Here is a 17,145-nt window from a genome sequence, read left to right on the forward strand (position 1 = left end):
TATAATACTACGAAGCAGAAGTGACATTCTAGCCGACGAGACTGCGCCAGCGCTTTCAGCACGCGCTTTCAAAGACATTCCCGGCCTCCGAGTCCATATTCCCACCGAACCCCAAAATAACGGCTAGTCGGTATCGCGGTTGTCGAGTTGACGGGCCACGCCCAGGGCAGCGTCGGTCGCGAAACGTAGGGAATACGAAGGCTTGACGTTACGTCGTCACTGCCGAAGCATAAGGGCACATGGGGACTTGACCTCATGACAAGGAAGAGAAAGACAGAGTTGATATATCTTCCTGGGAAAACGAAGTGCCGCGATTGAAGGTAGTTTTCTATCCGCCGACAATATCTGCCATACGCACTATATCATCATCGACGATGGCACCGACGCCTCCTGAGACTTCCTCGTCGGGGAGGTCGCCTGAAGAACAGTATCGTGTTGTTAGAAAAAGAAACAGGGTTCCCCTAAGTTGCTCTCCATGTCGGACTAGAAAGTGAGTCACACCACGTCTCTCGTTCTCGCTTACCGTGGTCGCCGGCTAACACTATCCTAGACTGTAAGAACACCTTGCCCTGGCGTTGGAATGCGTCATAATGGGCTAGAACAGCGGCTGATTCTTGAGCCTAGGAAATGTGACAGAAACCACCCGTGCGGAAATTGTGTAAAGCGTGAGGGGGAGGATGCCCACTCATGCCACTATGCGACGCCTGCTGCGCGGAAGAAGAATCAGAACCAAGTCTCGTCGAGTCCCGATGACATGCAGAACCGAATTGACAGGCTAGAGGGTCTTGTACTGTCACTTATGCATGGAGGTGCCAACATTAGCCCGTCTGCTGCCGCTGCTGCGGCCGTTGCCGCCGCCGAACCGGCATCTTCGTCTGGGAAATCGACAGCGTCGCCACAAGTAGCACGGATAAGCACAGGCAGCGCGTCTTCCTCCAAGTGCGATCGGGACGATGAGGCTGGGATAAACGATAGCGACGACAGTGATGTGGACGGAGGCCTCGCCACATCCTTGGGCGTCCTCAAGGTCGACGCAGATCAAGGAAAGTCCATGTATATCGGCCGTGAACACTGGCACCTCATCCTATCAGACATAGCGGAAGTCAAGAATTACTTCAACACTCATAAGAACGAGTTGGAAAAAAGCTACGAGAAAGTCAGGTCGTCGAAACCCCCTAGCGCCATGGAAGGCCCGACCATCTTGCTCGGAGCTCCAAAGACGACCGCACAGGAACTCCGGGATGGTTTACCCTCGCGGGCGAGCGTGTTCACGCTCTGCGGGAGGTACTTCAACTCGATGGATACCGGAACCTACGCTGTTCACGGACCGACTTTCCAACGACAGCTCCGAGCCTATTGGGAGGACCCTTCCAAGACCTCTATCATGTGGTTAGGCTTGCTCTATGCAATTTTGACTCTGGCGATGCTGAGCTACCACAGAGTTGGCGACGAGCCGCCCGAGTGGAAAGGACGAACGCTAGAAATGGCGACCAAATACCGGCTGCGAACTGTCCAATGTCTGGTCGAGGGGGACTACACAAGGCCAACAGAGTACACGGTCGAAACCATGCTACTCCATATCTACGGGGAATACTCATCCCGGTGGGATGCTGACGTGGGCCTCTGGCTGATCTCGTCACTTATTACCAGAATCGCCGTCCGTATGGGCTACCATCGCGACGCGAAGTGGTTCCCCTCGCTAACGCCTTTTCAGGCTGTACGTCACACCCTTGTCTATGCCATGGTTTCTCCTGATTGCTTCTGCCTTGGGTCGCTGGTCTAACACGTGTCACAGGAAATGCGGCGGCGCATTTGGGCGTTTATCAGAGTGACAGACATAATGTTCTCCCATCATGTGTCTCTGCCGAGCATGATTCGTGACAGCGACTGCGACACCCAATTGCCGAGCAACTTGTTCGACGAAGAATTTGGCCCCGATATCCGGGAGTTGCCACCGTCCCGTCCAATCGTGGAGCCCACACCGATCTCGTACATGATTGCAAAGGTGAAGCTGTGCCTCGTGCTGGGAACGATACTGCAGAGTACCAGCCGAGTCGACAGACCCATCCACTATGAAGAAACCTTGCGCTTCGATGCAAGACTGCGGGAAATCATGCAGGATCTCCCACCACACCTGAAAATCCGGCCCTTGGAGGGTTCCCACGATCCAGTCTCGCTCATCATGGCCAGGTTCAACATCGACGTGCTCTATCAGAAAATCATGTGCATTTTGCATAGAAGATATTTTGCCCGGGCACGACACAACATACGATACGCCCACTCCCGCCGGGCTGCTATCGATGCGTCACTGGTGATGCTGCAACACCTGGTCACTCTGCATCGAGAATCCCAACCGGCCGGACGGCTCCAGGCCATCCGGTGGCATGTCTCTTCACTTGCCACCAAGGACTTCATACTTCCGGCCATGCTCGTTGCCACGGATTTACATCACGACAACATGGAGAAAGCTCGCGGGGAGCGGAGTGAATCCGTCTTCTGGACGACCGAGCAGCGGCTGAACATGATCGACTGTCTCGAGCTAACCAAGAATGTCTATCAGGGCCTCGCCGATTCCTCAGTAGAGGCCTATAAGGTATCCAAGTGCCTAGAAATTATGCTCGAGAAGATCAGATCGCCTGATCCTCCGCCAGAAGATCCACAGGGCGTCACCATGGCGGAATATTCCAATCTACAAGAAAAGGCCCCGCCTGAACACTCCGCAGCTATGACCTTGGGCATGTTGTCTAGTGGCATGTCTCCAGACGCAGCAGCGGCTTCTGCGACCATGCAGACCCTTGGACCCAATGGCTTTGCCGACGTAGATTTCAGCATGTCAACAGATGGGCCCCCCACAGGCATGATGCCTAACGTTCCAGGGGGCTTGGGCATGAACAACCCTCAGTCTCCTTTCTCCATGTTCACCAATCTCGAATCAGGCGGGGATCCTATGGCCAATTTCGACTGGGTAGGCTCCTGGCTCGCCCTGACCTGGTGGAATCATTTGCTAACATCCTTTCAGAACGCCTTTGAGAACTATACACAAAGCGCCAGTTGGGGCGCTGAAAACGCTTTTACGTTGTTCCCCGGCGACGCACCACAATATCAGACCGGCCAAGACGGCTCAGGATATCAGTATCAATTTCCCGACTCCAACATGCCCAACTCCGGGTAGCCGAAGCACACAATCACCATACAACATGCTATGATGACATAAAAAGAAGCAGAATTAAAACGCCGGGTATATCTTCCCCGCGTTAGAAAGTCCTGTACAGGGAGCTGGGCATCTAAGGAACAGCCTTGGAAGTACAACGTATACGGTACAATGCAGTACCGCATTTAAGAACACGCAACTATCTTCACGATCAAAAAACAGAAAATGCTCAACATCTCGTGATATAAATGACGAGCGACACCTCGGGCAATTTCCCGGATTGAGTTCGGGGGAAGTCGCTACGAGCCCAGAATCCTCACGGGCGGGAATGGGATGGCATTGGAGTCGGGATAAGACTTCAGTGATTGGTTGCCTATATTTGAGCCGCCGCTCTACTGGGTATCGACGAGCGGGCGCCCATTTGGGGTATGCGGGATATATCGAAAGGGTAGGGTCCAACGGGCCTTACTCCGCGATGGCCCAAATGCCTCACTTCATGACTTCATGACGACCTTCATGAAACAGGGTGCTTCTGCAAGGGGCCGCAGGCTTATACGAATTAAGAAGTCAAGAAGGCCGCTGATTGTTTCAGGCCTGGTTGGCGGAACGCGATAGTCCGCATTGGCATCTCGATCATGATCGCAGCCTAATGCCCAGTGCCTTTCTGGTATTCTATCTATACCAATTGCAGGAGAACTCCGGGGTTGAGATGACTCTCAATATTAGCTGCCAACGCGAGCCATGCCATCCAGCACCCGTTTGCCTCCGGGGATATGTCAAGGCTAGACACAGCGCTTAGTATTATAAAACGATACAGAAGGGTGCTTGTCTGGCGCCATATATTTGGCGCATTGTCGACGGCCTGGATCTCTTTCGTATCGTGGGCATCTGGACCGTCGAGAGCGCCGTGAGCCATCGCCGGCCTCATAGGACTCTGCGAACCTACTTTGACCTTCGGAGACTGGTAAATCCCGCAGGATGCATCGTACTAACCCAATTCCCTTGTGTTTCTCCATACATCATCAGGCACGCAAGCATGTTAGCTACTAGCTTCCTCTCGGACCAGGAAGTTCCGTCCCTGGGGCACATCTGCCGGAGACGGATCCTGGCCCCAACCTCCATTCTCCGCGATAAGCCAACCACGCGACCCCGGTTTGACTGAAAAGCCGAATCTACAAATCATCGACGCAGTACGGTCATACGCAATGGGCGGGAAAGGAAAGACGAATATTGGTCATTCTACAATCCCAGCAACCAGGTCTAGACACGGGAGATTTGAGGTGGCCGAGCCCGGCCGGTCTTGAGGTACAACCGGGGTAGAGTAGATGGCCATCTTCTGCGGAGGACGAGACGAGGCATCTGCGGCCAGACCAAGCGAGTATAAAAGAGGGGTACGAATCCTGTATTTTGCCGATCTATTTCGACTCGCTGTCGTATCAGGAAACTTGATAGCGACGCTCTTCTTCCTCTATCGGGAATTACCAATAATACCACAGTCCAAGCGTTGAACTGCAAATGCGCAGCATGCCGTCCTTAAGATCCTCCCTGTTGGGCATCGCCGCTGCCCTGACAGGCGTCTCGGCCCACTACAACTTTGAGTCGCTCGTCGTCAATGGTCAAGCCACAGGCCCGTACGAATACGTCCGCCGGACAACCAACTCCAACAGCCCGATCGAGGATGTTCAAAGCCAGAACATGATCTGCAACCAGGGAGGACTAGACGCGAACATTCGGGCTGCCACTTCCACCCGCACGGTCCAAGCGGGCGATGAGCTCGGGTTCCTCGTTAATGTCGACCTGGGCCATCCCGGTCCGCTGGCTGTCTACCTCTCCCGCGCCCCGGACGGCGTCTCGGCGCAGGACTACCTTGGAGACGGGGAATGGTTCAAGATCTACGCGCTGACGTCGCGCGAGATCCGCCCAAACGTCGGCATTGACTGGGCCAGTTTCCCCAACAGCGTGGGCATCCGCAACTTCACCTTCACCCTGCCGCCGCAGACTCCGCCGGGTGACTACCTCCTCCGCGCGGAGCATCTGGCTATCCACGGCGCGGGCAACTTTGGCGGTGCCCAGTTCTACATGGGCTGCGCCCAGCTGACAATCGAGAACGACAACTATGACGGCTCCATCCCCGGTCCCACCGTCCGCTTCCCGGGCGCCTACACTGGCTACGAGCCTGGCATCCTCGTCAACATTTACTGGCCCCCTCTGACCAGCTACGAGGCCCCTGGCCCCCTGACTTGGCCCAACAGGTGTGAGGACCACACGGCCAACTTGGTTGGGCAGCAGAGCGATGGCGACTGCACTCCCCTGGGGTCATGACGGGTCCCGCACTTGGTATTTGTGAGGACATGAGGTGAAGGCGGTCTCCTCCATCAATGGTGGGAGTCGGAGCCAAAAATAAGACCCTCCGTTACATGCGATGTATGTGCCATAAAGTTTGGGCATATGGTAGTCAGACTGATGCTTTAATATACTCTGATTGAAGCACGACTCGGAGACCCCCCCGAAGCAACGAGTACATCATCGTTACAACCCGTGATAAGTTGACCTGTGTAATAACGGTGAAGGAAAGATGAAACGATCTGAACTTGGTTGGGACGTAAGTGCTGATTTAGCAATCCCAATATGAGGAAGACGGTGAATCAAATAAATGACAGGAGATTATTATAAGCGACGGGTAGACAATGACATGGACGATAGGCTGAGTGGCGGATGAGAATCTCGTTTGGCTGATCAAGATGGAACAGCGAGAGGCGGACGAGGATTTCGTATTTTTTTTAAAGATATTTCTGAAAGACCCTGGATCTCCATGATGGACTCCCCTTCTCTGCTGTACATGTCTCGGCACTGGAAGGTTTTGCAATGGCTAGGCTCTATCTTCTTTACTGTCTCAAAAGAGGTTGTTTGGTCATCTGATTTTGTAGGTGTGAGGTCGCCGTTGTGTGATTACATAATAAACGACAGGATCGGATCGTCCAACATCCCAGCCTTACTTACTTTAGTAGGTAGCTTGTAGTCGCGGACCGCGTTATGGGACTACATTTTCGTGCCGACCAACTTTGTTCAAAAATCCATCAACATCAACGTCGATCCATCTCCAGGACTCAACAGACATCATCATATTGGCAAGCCTTTCATGAGCCAGGGGAAATACGACAATTAACCCAACTCGTCCCGCGTAAAACAGCGTAACATGGCGGACAACAACGCAGGGGCCGCCTCTTCGGCATCGGGCCCCGCGCCAACTATGCAGATGTACAAGGAGGAACAGGCTAGGCTCAGGACCATGTTGGACCGTCGAAACCAATTGGCCCGCCGACTGGCAGCTATAGAGGCCGATATCGAAAGCAAGGAGACCGCATACCTTGAAAGCACTCCGTACGGGAACATCATCGCCGGCTTTGACAACTACATCAAGGGAACAAGCGGCAGCGGTGCGCAGCGGAGAAAACAGGGCAACTTGGAGCATAATCGTGTCTTCTCTCGCTCCTCCATTTCATATCGTCCTGGAAGTGTATGTCTCTAGCCATCCCCATGCCCGTACTTATTCCTCTTTTCATTCCCTCTCGATGGAATGGCAAATAAGACCCAGCTGACGCAACACGATACCATAGGAAGCCACAACTTCGGGGGGTTCGACACCTGCCTCCAACGCTGCTACGCCCCAGTCGGCCTCCTTTAGGGAAAACGGTGTAGTAACGACATCTAAAGGGGGTAGCAGGAGGAAGAAGCAGAACGAAGAGGACAGCGAGGTCGAGTCGCAGCCTCCCAACAAGAAGCGCATCAACTTTGGAGCTTCGCGCAAATGATGGCCGCGCAGTTTTCGATTTCCAGACAAACGCCTAAGATGCATACTCCGTACGCACATGCGCCCCGTCGGTCGGAGCATGTGCGACAATGACGAAATGATTACCCGCTAGGATGGGACGCCGCGCGCTCATGGGAGCGTGGTGTTGATCTTATCTACATTGCTGGGAGAGCCAGCGGCTTACGGTCATGGCGAAATGTATGAGCGAACCCCCGGGATGAGGGCAGCAGCAAAGAATCCCCGGGATGGAGCATCGAGAATCTGGACGTTCATCGGCAGGACATGGCCGGGGAGTTATAGGAGTTCTAATTGTTGATACCCGGGTTCATTATCCTCTTTTGGCCACTACGGTAGGTCCCAGACGTGCGATTGAAGAGGATGTCTGATTGGGCTTATGGTATGGCCGTATCGTTATGGACAGTCCATACCAACATTGGGGAGGATGACTCGTCTTCGTCTTATGTCCATCATCGTCGTGGAGGCACTTGCGAGTCTGCTCGGGTTGGTCCAGTGTTCCTACCATTACCATATTATTAGGTATGGACCGGGTACCCAGGGACTAGTACCTCGGTCGGTTCCCTTCTCCACGCAATTGCGACCAATGGCCGTTACATCAAACAAACAGAAGCAGGAACATCTCACATCGCACCATTGTCAACTCCTGCTGTTGTGTTGCGGGGTAATTACCTTGCCAGACACAGTACGTACTCCGTAAGAGGGGCAACTACACCAGGGTGAAGCTCGAACCATCCATCCCACTTGCACACTCATATGGGAATTCACAGTTGGGTATGCAATCATCATAGCTGCATCCGACTTGGTATTATCTGTATATACAGACTCTTCCCACTGAACCACTTTGTTGATTCGCTTTCGTCCAATTACTCTGCTATACGCACCAAGCCAACCATCATACTTCTATTGCTCCTCTGGGATCTTATTTCGATTACTTTACCCAGCTGAGCTGCTCCCACAGCGGCATTGCCCTCGTCTATCCCCCCTACACCGCGACCCAGCCAACTGCGCTGGACAGTCAAGCTTACACTATGACGATCAAAGCTACCAAGTTCACACCGGAAGTGCTCCTTTCCGCGCCACGTAGATCCGCTGCCATACCCAATCCGTCTGGTGATAAGGCCATTTACACCGTAAGCAAATTACACGCGCAGCCCTAGATACTCTTCGGGTCTTCTCGACTAACTGCGTTCAAGGTCTCGACATATTCCTTCCAAACCCACTCCAAAACCTCCCAGTTTCGGGTTCTCGACATTGGCACTGGAAACTCGTCGCTTCTCTACGAGCACAACGCATACTCTGATCCGAACTGGGTCGACGATGAGCTCATCCTTTTCCTTAAGAAGGATGAGGACACCACTTACCTCATGCTCGGTGATGTTGCCACTCCCTTAGCGTTGGTGACCTTTTCATGTTCTGCCCCTCCCCTCGAAAAGTTATCAGTACTGAATCGTCATTCCAGAGTGCACGAGATTCAAGCCTTCAATGGCAGTCTATCGAACCTCAAGGTGAAGCGCCTTTCTGACGACCGGGTGGCCATCGTCTGCTCCGCCGTCACGACTCCCTCTGGCACCATGTATGACCACGCGTCTCATGGGAAACCCCACTCTTCCGCCAGAGTCTATTCCGAACTGTTCCCTAGGCACTGGGACCAATGGACCAGCGAGAACAGGAATTCGCTCTGGTATGGACTTCTGACAAAGAAGAGCTCCGGGTATCACCTACAAGAACCCGGCCTTGTCAATGCCCTCCGCAATACCCGGCTTGAATGCCCGGTACCGCCTTTTGGGGACGCTGGTGACTTCGATATCAGCCATGCCGGTCTGGCTTTTGTAGCCCGGGACCCGGATATCTCCCCCGCGATATACACCAAGACCGATGTCTACGTGATCCCTCTCAGGACCTTCACCGAACCTGACCCGCCACCCCCCCAGATCGTCCAGACGGGACATCTTCGAGGTTACTCCAACTCACCCGTTTTCTCTCAGGACGGCAAGAGACTCGCTTTCACCAGAATGAGGGATATCCAGTACGAATCCGACAAACCGCGGCTGATGCTGATTCCGGACATCTCGGATCTTGCTAGCGCACAAGAGTTTTACGCGACCACAGACGAAGTGGGCGGCTGGGATGCGCGCCCAGAGTGGGTTATATGGGGTAAAGATGATGCAGAGTTGTACGTCGCCGCAGAGCATCACGGCAGGAACAGGTTCTGGAAGCTACCCTCGTCCCCCGACAAGGCCACTGATCCCCCGGAGTCTATCTTTGAGAAGGGCACAGTGGTCAACGCAGTACTTCTCGGGAACAACGGCCACAAACTCCTGGTCAGCTCCAACTCGGTTGTTGATAATTCGTGCTTCTCACTACTTGACCCTTCTTCCAAGAAGGTAGATACCATATCGTCGAGCTCCAAGCACGGAAAATCCTTCGGCCTGTCCGAAGCTCAATTCGACGAATTCTGGTTTAAGGGGGCTGAGGGATACGACATACACGCCCTGGTTGTGAAACCGTCTGACTTTGACCCATCGAAGACATATCCTCTCGCATTCCTCATCCACGGCGGGCCTCAATCCGCCTGGAGGGACAGCTGGAGCACGAGATGGAACCCTGCGGTTTTTGCCGAGCAGGGCTACGTGGTTGTACTGCCCAACCCAACGGGAAGCACGGGATACGGACAGGCGCACGTAGATGCCATCCAGTGCGACTGGGGAGGACGTCCGTACGTTGACTTGGTCAAGTGCTTCGAACACATCGAGAGGGAGATGGCCTACATTGACACGAGCCAGGCTGTCGCACTTGGGGCTTCTTATGGTGGTTACATGATCAGTAAGTACCTTTCCTTGATCTATCCGATACTTTGACGACGCGTTCTCACCACATCGAACTAGACTGGATTCAGGGCCACGATTTCGGACGAAAATTCAAAGCATTGGTGTGCCATAACGGCGTATTCTCAACGATGAACCAGTGGTCAACCGAGGAGCTCTTCTTCACGATTCACGATTTCGGCGGCCCCTTGTGGGAGAAACGCGATGTGTATGAAAAGTGGGATCCAGCGACTCGGCTCAGTCAGTGGGCGACACCGCAGCTCGTTATCCACAACGAGCTGGACTACCGCCTCCCCATCTCGGAAGGGCTTGCCATGTTCAACGTACTTCAAGCCCGAGGAGTGCCCAGCCGCCTCCTCGTGTTCCCCGACGAGAACCACGTGAGTGTAGCTTTATCTGACGAGTCCTTGAGGCGAAATCAAGTGTCTGGGAACTAGCTAACGAAATGTCGCATAGTGGGTTCTGAAGCCCGAAAACTCTTTGGTGTGGCATAAGGAGGTGCTTGGGTGGATCAACAAGTATTCGGGGATCAATGAAGCCCAGGAGATGCCAGAGCAAAGCAGAAGTTAAGCAACAGGAAGTCGGTTGGGAATCAAGAAATGGGCAAGGATAACCACCCGACAGAAGAGGACAATGGAACTATAACAGCTACAGCAGGCTTACAATCGACAATCAACCCGGGCATCAATTAGAGATAATACATCAATAAGCTATTAACATGCCCATAAAACCCAAAAACAGCATAAGCATGATGTGACTACCGCGTGGCGCTCACCTGCCATCCATTCACGTCCTTTGCCTTTGTTTGTGTGACATCTAGACCCGGGTACTATCAAATACTTCTCTCACATACCCGGGGAAGTACATACAAAGCATTGTTCGGATTTCCGTAACGGTATAAATGACAAGAGGTAAGAGTTTCCAATTTAGACGAAACCCGTGATCGGAGATTCGGGGCATGGGCGGTCACAAAGTAAATGGTAGATACACTGCATGGAGCGGTACTTCGTGTGTACACAGTATTCCGTACTGTGGGGGGCTCACTTGGGTGTGGCGTAGGACTCTGCGCCCTATATACAATACAGCTTTAGGTGCTGGAACTGCAAGTATATATTCATGTTGAAGACCAAGATTCGTCAATCGGAACCAGCCTCGGTGTGCAGGTAGGGGAAGAGAAGCTCCTTCACCAGCAATCACTTTGACCACCATCACCACCCCAAACGCAACGACATCACTACGCCACCCCGTACCTGGATGTGCTGCCGTTAATTCAGCTGCCTCGCGACAGGTCAGGCCGGAATCCCGCGTCGCCATTCCCATCATACGATAGCCGCAGAGCATTATGATTTGCCTTCTCGTTCAGTCAATGAAGCACATATCAAGCTTTTCCTCGACCATCTTCTTCGTAGCGTCCGCTCGGAGGGGCAACGCGCTATCAGAATAACCACCCCATCTAGATCTTCGAATACAACAGCCCTGAGAATCTCTTCCAGACCCATCGTTCCACGTCCCTAAAGGCATCTGTCCTCACGAAACGAATTAAGTGACCAACAAAGACACACACACACACAACACACCCACGACCATGACTCCTCCCGCGACACTCTTCCACGCATTCCTCCGTCCTTGTGTCCTCCAGATTCTCCGCGCAACAGGCTACCACGCGGCCCGCCCAGTGGTAATCGACACCTTCACCGAACTCGCCGCCCGCTACCTCCTGTCCCTATGCCATGCCACCGCCGCCCACGCCCTCGACAACTCCTCCTCCGCAGCCGCTGCCGCCGCCAACGGCGACGATGATGAAGAGGCTCAGCCGTACGATCCGCCGATTAACCCGTCCATAACCATTGTCGACGTGCGCATGGCTCTCGAGGAGGCAGGGGCGCTTGCCATCAGAGACCGCTTCCTTGAGCCCGACCAAGGCACCGAACAACAGCGGCAGCACGCACAGCTGCACCAGGAACAGAGAGATTTTATAGTAGGCGCCGATCGTGACCGGATGGCCGAGGACATCCGGGGTGCGGAAGAATTCATCGCCTGGTTCTCCGGGTCCAGATGTCGCGCCATCAGGGAGATGGTCATCGCGGGTCTGGGCGACGGGGTCGTGACGGCTGGTACGGCCGAGGGTGATAGTTCGGCAACAGACTACCTGAATGGTATGTGGCCCCTACTGCCCCCTTTTCTCGTCGCAAATGACTACACAACTTTCGACTTGCCCTGCTCTTTCTGCCCCGTCTAGTCTACCTTATACGATTTTACCACGTCTCAAAATTCGCGCGGAGAAAAGCTGGAACTAACGTCAACTGTCTCTTTCTAATCATCTAGCACTCATATCGAAACATTCGAAATCGACCGAAGACTTCAAGTTTCACGGGACCATCCTGGGGAGAGGTATCGACTCCTCTCCCGAGGTCTTGGTGGAGGGTGGCGAAATATCAAGCATCCACAAGTGGATGCAGTTGATGCACGGCCCATCACCACCATCATCCCCCGAGCAATCTCGCTCCCAGTCACCGGCTGATTCGAGGCCTCCCAGCTCAGGGCTCAGCTCCGTCGGTGATCGACTGGGCGACGAGAAGGACAGCATGGAGCTGTCATGAAACCACGGTGCTCAAGACTACGCGTCTAACAACCGCTCTATTGGACATGACGAATATTTAACTGCTGGTCTTCGTGCGGGTCACAGTAGGACTTGATTTATAGATCAGGACCGACCCTCACCGAAGATTTGAACGACGAAGTCTATCCAGCTGCCTCCAGTGGAGGACATGGTTCCATGGAGAGTGAAGATTTAAGTGGATGGATTATTACAGGACCAGTATACTGCACTTGCACTGCACGTCTGACCCAAATACGCCACACATCTAATGGTACCACCTGCGCGCCCTACCAAATCCATGCAGTTCAACTACCGCTTGGCTTCGGTCACGCGATCGAGGTTGAACGCGGCGCTGATGAGCGCCAGGTGACTGAAAGCCTGCGGCGTGTTGCCGAGCTGTTCTCCAGTGCGAGCAATCTCTTCCGAGAACATGCAGAGATGGTTGGAGAAGCTGAGGACGTTCTCAAACAAACTCACGGCGCGGGCACGGTAGCGTGGTTCATAGACGCTAGCTCGCGTCATAGCTTCGACTAACCAGAAAGTGCACATGCTGAATGCGCCCTCTTCGCCGCCGACCCCTAATAGCCACGGTTAGAATGTCTGGTTCAGGGGTGGTACCAAGGGCGTGCGGCAAGATATTGGCCGCAGATGTCAGGCTCGGATAGGGATAAAAATAAATGGCCTGGACTGGGAAGCCCCACCAATTTCTTTTTCCAACGTACCGTCGTCTGCAAGTTCCGTGTTGTAACGATGAACCAACCCCGCGCTTGACAGGCCGCCTTTCTCGAGAGGCAGTGATATTCTGTCCATGGTGTTGAGGAAGCGAGGGTCGTTGGGAGCGACGAAGAAGACAAGGGGGGCAATGAGGATGGATGCATCCAGCAAGGTATTGGCCTCGTAGCTCTGGATGAAACATTTCATTTCCTTGTTGTACCCTAGGCGTAATATGTGAGTTCTCAAGTCCAAAGAGTCGCGGCGCGGGAAACGATAGGGGTGGGGATTCAACTAAATCACCTTTTTCCATGACCTCCTCCATAAGACCATCTCTTGCCGCGAGCCATTTGGCCCGGTTGGGGCAGGGAAGATTGCGCTTCTCGGCCAGGCGCAGTCCGCGGTCGAAGGCGACCCAGAGCATGACTTTAGAGTAGACAAAGTGCTGTTTCTTATTCCGGACTTCCCAAATGGACATATCGGGGTCTATTGAAAGCAGAGGCACAAAACATCATTCAGCGGCTTATGACACTATAGACAGTAAATGGGGGGAGGGCGGCCAGGTTCCGTACGCACCGTCTTTGATGGTCAAAACGTAATCTAGAGCTGCATGTCAGCTTGGTGCCAGAGCAGTATAGGAGAGGCGGTGTATTGACTGTACGCACCAAGCATGCGCCTGACCGCGCACCACTGGTCCCAACTAACTGGCTTGCCGTACTTGTTGTAGAGGTAGATGCCATCCATGAGCTCCCCGTAGATGTCGTACTGGTGATGGGATGCCGCTCCATTACCAATACGAACAGGCCTGCTCCCTCTGTAGCCCTCAAGATGGTCAAGCTCAATCTCAGGTATGTCGGTCTCGCCACGGATCGTGAACATAATGGGTAGACCTCCGTCTGGGTTCAACGATTTTTCGAGGCGCTCGTTGATGAAATGCATATAGGCATCTGCCTCCTGCGAATACCCCATGCGGAGGAGGATATAGATGGTGAAGCTGGCGTCTCTAACCCACGAGTAGCGGTAGTCCCAGTTCCTTCACAGGATGTTCCCAGTCAGTGAAATATGAACTCGTCTATGTCGTCCCTGGGGCAGGCGGAAATCCGACGAACCTTGTGCCCCCGATTGCCTCGGGAACGGAGAAGGTGGGAGCTGCAAGAATGGCTCCGGTAGGTTCGTACGTCAGCATCTTCAGTATCAGCAGACTTCTTTGAACAATCTCTCGCCATCGGCCCTTGTACGTGCTCTGGGAGATCCAATGGTACCAGAACGACTGAGTATTGTGCTGCTGCTGATCGAGCACTTCGGTTGTGATATCTGTCTCCACATGGTCGGGTTTATCGTCTCGCAGTACGAAGGAGATCGCCTGGCCCTCTTGGACTTTAATACGTGCCACGAGTCCTTCGCCAAGCATCCCATCGCGCTTTTCTGTGCGAAAACAGACATAGGGTTCTTCACCGGCATCTACGTCGCCGCGATCGACGACCACGTCGAGCTGCAGTTTGCAGCTTGCGCTGTGAAAGGTGGCAATCTTGCTGTCACTTCCTGGTTCCGATCGAAGGACGGTAGTGACATGCGACTCCTGAGCGTAGTGGAAAGCGGGGAAGATTTCAACGACTACGGGATATAAGTCAGCGGAATCCGACGATCAATGGCTTGTACCTGTTGGTCCATACTCACCAAGCTCGACTTCACCACGGATACACTCGACCCGACGAACGAGCCACTTTTTCAGTTCCTCTTGGGCCCGATACGGTTCGCGGGAGGAACTTCGGCGAGGACGTACCATGGCCATGACACTGGCCGTCTTGGGCCGGGGAAAGAAGTCAAGGACATCGACAACTCCATCGTCGTGGATATAGCGGGTTTGGAGGAGATTGGATGAGGGCAGGTATTGCTGTCTTGTAGTTCCACGTTAGTGGGTGGAATCCTGGAGTAGCATGGCAAGCAACTTACTTGGTGATGCAGGATATGGAGGACGGAGGGGAGATGCTGAAGAACCCCCCTTTGTCTTTGTCGAGGAGGCGACAGAAGACGCTGGGCGAGTCGAAATCCGGCCTATCCAATGTCAGATGATCCCCCCATTCCCACGGCGTTACCCAACAATGTCAACAGAAGACAAATAATACCCAAATAGACAGACGAGGAATGTAGGAAGTTTACCTCCGACCAATGGGCGGAGGGAAAGATCAGGGTTGGACTCCATGATACAACACGAAAAGGGGTACCAAGAGACTCCGAGTCGGGTTCGAATATGAATAGACGACGTGCGAACTTACCAACACATGAAATCTACCGAGCCGTTCGTACCCACGAGGGCACAAGTATGCATGTTACCAATCATACCATAGTCTTCCATGGGTAGGTACTCCCCATGGGGGTTACCTCCCGGTGTGACTTTGTCGGGCCGGGATGACATGGTGATGGACGATGGACGAGGCTCGGGCGGTATATCTCAGGCGACTACCCAGTCTTCCAAGGGATCAAAAGCCTCGAGCTATGAACACTTATCTGAATTCCGCGAGCGGCACGTCAGTCTTTTGATGATGGGCACCGGCTGTTGAGAAATGAAAAGACCTAGGCAGGGTGAATATGTGTTGCGGATCCTTGAGAAAACAAGAGTCACGAATACTAGACTCGAAGCTCAAAGCAAGATAGCTGCTCTCCGCGAGGGTAATGGCTCAGGGGTTGCTAGCTTATAGAGACTCATGGTTGTTACATACATTACCAGAGGTTGGAGAGCGTACTAGGCAGGTGGGAGGAGAGGGAAAGATGCAAGAGAGGAGTAATACCTGGGGTCCAGGGTGACGGGTCTCTGACGCAGCTATAGTTGAATCGACCGTGGTTACAGGGCAAGTTCAGACGAGGTCCAGGTACTTATATATAGCATTGCCTTACGAATAGGAATGGGAATTCACTCCAGACGAGGGGTAACTAATAGTCAGAATTGACGGAAAGGCGACCTCTCTTACCGTGACGTCACCATCAGATCAGGCACGTTCGCAATCAAGTGTAGGAGAGTGGTCCCGAATTCATATCCCGCAAATCGTTCTTCCCAAGGACTCTGGGAAATGTCAGTTTCTAAGGTATGCTTCTGAGCGAACATATCTGTAGTGTACAACAAAATCCAGCCACCGCAAGGTGCGCACTGCCTGACGGGTGCCGACGCTGCAGATACATAATCGTGGACCTATCCCTGAAAGGGAATGCCGGGTGTCCGACAAGACGTGCGGAACTTGGCGATGGCGGAGAATCGTAACTTCCAGCATGTCGGTTTAGTAGTTGATAGCTATCGGGGTGAGTGAGTCCTTAATAAAGTTGCAGAAGCCGGGCCTTTGATATTCGAGTCTGCTGGAGGGCGGTCTAGAACAGGTCGGTGAGCTGCGGGATGGAATGTGGGGAAGGTGCAACGGATGCTCCAATTTTATGTCCCCAACCCGTTGCCTGTCGTTGTACCTCGGGTGTGGGGTTCCCGGTGGGGCCCGTTTTTGACATCAACCTGTACTTCGTATATGACGGAGGCATCATCGATTCCATCAACAACAGCGAGCGCAGAAACAAGTGAGGAAGTCCAAGAGCGTTGGTTGCTACTGAATTACGACGTACTTCGCATACACTAGTACGTTAGATGGACATAAATGGTTCTTTTGGCTCAGGAGTCTCTTGACGCACACAATCTCGACCAAAATCCTGAGATTATTAGGTAAGAATATCGCTCCGTCACGAAGAAGCAACGAGATCATTAGGTACCTATATCGAGAGCCGGGTGCCGAGAACCCACAGATCGGATCGGACGGCAGACAAATACAATTGGGGGAAACAATGCTCCCCGGTAAAAGCAAGCCACAAAGTAACTCCGGTCACGGGCAAGACAAGAACGCGAACAAAACCTCCGGCTACATACTTCGTATACTGAGTATCCTCATTGTCACTGTCCTGATGTCCAGGCAAACCTACCTAGTTTTAGGAGGAAATGAGTTTTACAAAGGAATAAACCATACAGCAAACACGAGCAAAGTGACAGTGAGAACTA

At 53.2% G+C, this 17,145-nt stretch overlaps 6 protein-coding genes across 6 annotated transcripts; 5 read left to right on the top strand and 1 right to left on the bottom strand.

Annotated features, from left to right (window-relative positions):
• Positions 1 to 374: 374 nt before the first annotated feature.
• ACRALDRAFT_2100134 (uncharacterized protein) lies at positions 375 to 3,172 on the top strand (the record flags this gene model as incomplete). Its single annotated transcript, XM_071022999.1, has 5 exons — positions 375 to 490; positions 625 to 873; positions 925 to 1,717; positions 1,796 to 2,965; positions 3,020 to 3,172. The coding sequence occupies 5 exons, from the start codon at positions 375 to 377 to the stop codon at positions 3,170 to 3,172; spliced, it is 2,481 nt and encodes an 826-aa protein (XP_070876595.1).
• Positions 3,173 to 4,675: 1,503 nt separating this feature from the next.
• ACRALDRAFT_2098673 (glycoside hydrolase family 61 protein) lies at positions 4,676 to 5,473 on the top strand (the record flags this gene model as incomplete). Its single annotated transcript, XM_071022896.1, has 1 exon — positions 4,676 to 5,473. One exon carries the CDS (start codon positions 4,676 to 4,678, stop codon positions 5,471 to 5,473), a length of 798 nt encoding a protein of 265 aa, XP_070876596.1.
• Positions 5,474 to 6,347: 874 nt separating this feature from the next.
• Positions 6,348 to 6,963, top strand: ACRALDRAFT_2025341 (uncharacterized protein; the record flags this gene model as incomplete). The annotated part of the gene is made up of 2 exons (XM_071020305.1): positions 6,348 to 6,668; positions 6,769 to 6,963. 2 exons carry the CDS (start codon positions 6,348 to 6,350, stop codon positions 6,961 to 6,963), a joined length of 516 nt encoding a protein of 171 aa, XP_070876597.1.
• A 1,045-nt stretch (positions 6,964 to 8,008) lies between these two features.
• Positions 8,009 to 10,375, top strand: ACRALDRAFT_2039978 (uncharacterized protein; the record flags this gene model as incomplete). Its single annotated transcript, XM_071021010.1, has 5 exons — positions 8,009 to 8,110; positions 8,174 to 8,373; positions 8,440 to 9,803; positions 9,866 to 10,185; positions 10,262 to 10,375. The coding sequence occupies 5 exons, from the start codon at positions 8,009 to 8,011 to the stop codon at positions 10,373 to 10,375; spliced, it is 2,100 nt and encodes a 699-aa protein (XP_070876598.1).
• Positions 10,376 to 10,944: 569 nt separating this feature from the next.
• Positions 10,945 to 12,405, top strand: ACRALDRAFT_1079747 (uncharacterized protein; the record flags this gene model as incomplete). Its single annotated transcript, XM_071018937.1, has 2 exons — positions 10,945 to 11,961; positions 12,131 to 12,405. Exons 1-2 carry the CDS (start codon positions 11,391 to 11,393, stop codon positions 12,403 to 12,405), a joined length of 846 nt encoding a protein of 281 aa, XP_070876599.1. The 5' UTR covers positions 10,945 to 11,390.
• Positions 12,406 to 12,713: 308 nt separating this feature from the next.
• ACRALDRAFT_1029867 (glycoside hydrolase family 15 protein) lies at positions 12,714 to 15,471 on the bottom strand (the record flags this gene model as incomplete). The annotated part of the gene is made up of 9 exons (XM_071014881.1): positions 12,714 to 12,982; positions 13,127 to 13,339; positions 13,419 to 13,601; positions 13,692 to 13,721; positions 13,781 to 14,148; positions 14,225 to 14,729; positions 14,793 to 15,013; positions 15,069 to 15,170; positions 15,392 to 15,471. 9 exons carry the CDS (start codon positions 15,469 to 15,471, stop codon positions 12,714 to 12,716), a joined length of 1,971 nt encoding a protein of 656 aa, XP_070876600.1.
• Positions 15,472 to 17,145: the final 1,674 nt, after the last annotated feature.

This window comes from Sodiomyces alcalophilus (assembly GCF_042370955.1).
Source record: "Sodiomyces alcalophilus JCM 7366 unplaced genomic scaffold ACRALscaffold_2, whole genome shotgun sequence".
Lineage (NCBI taxonomy): Eukaryota > Fungi > Ascomycota > Sordariomycetes > Glomerellales > Plectosphaerellaceae > Sodiomyces > Sodiomyces alcalophilus.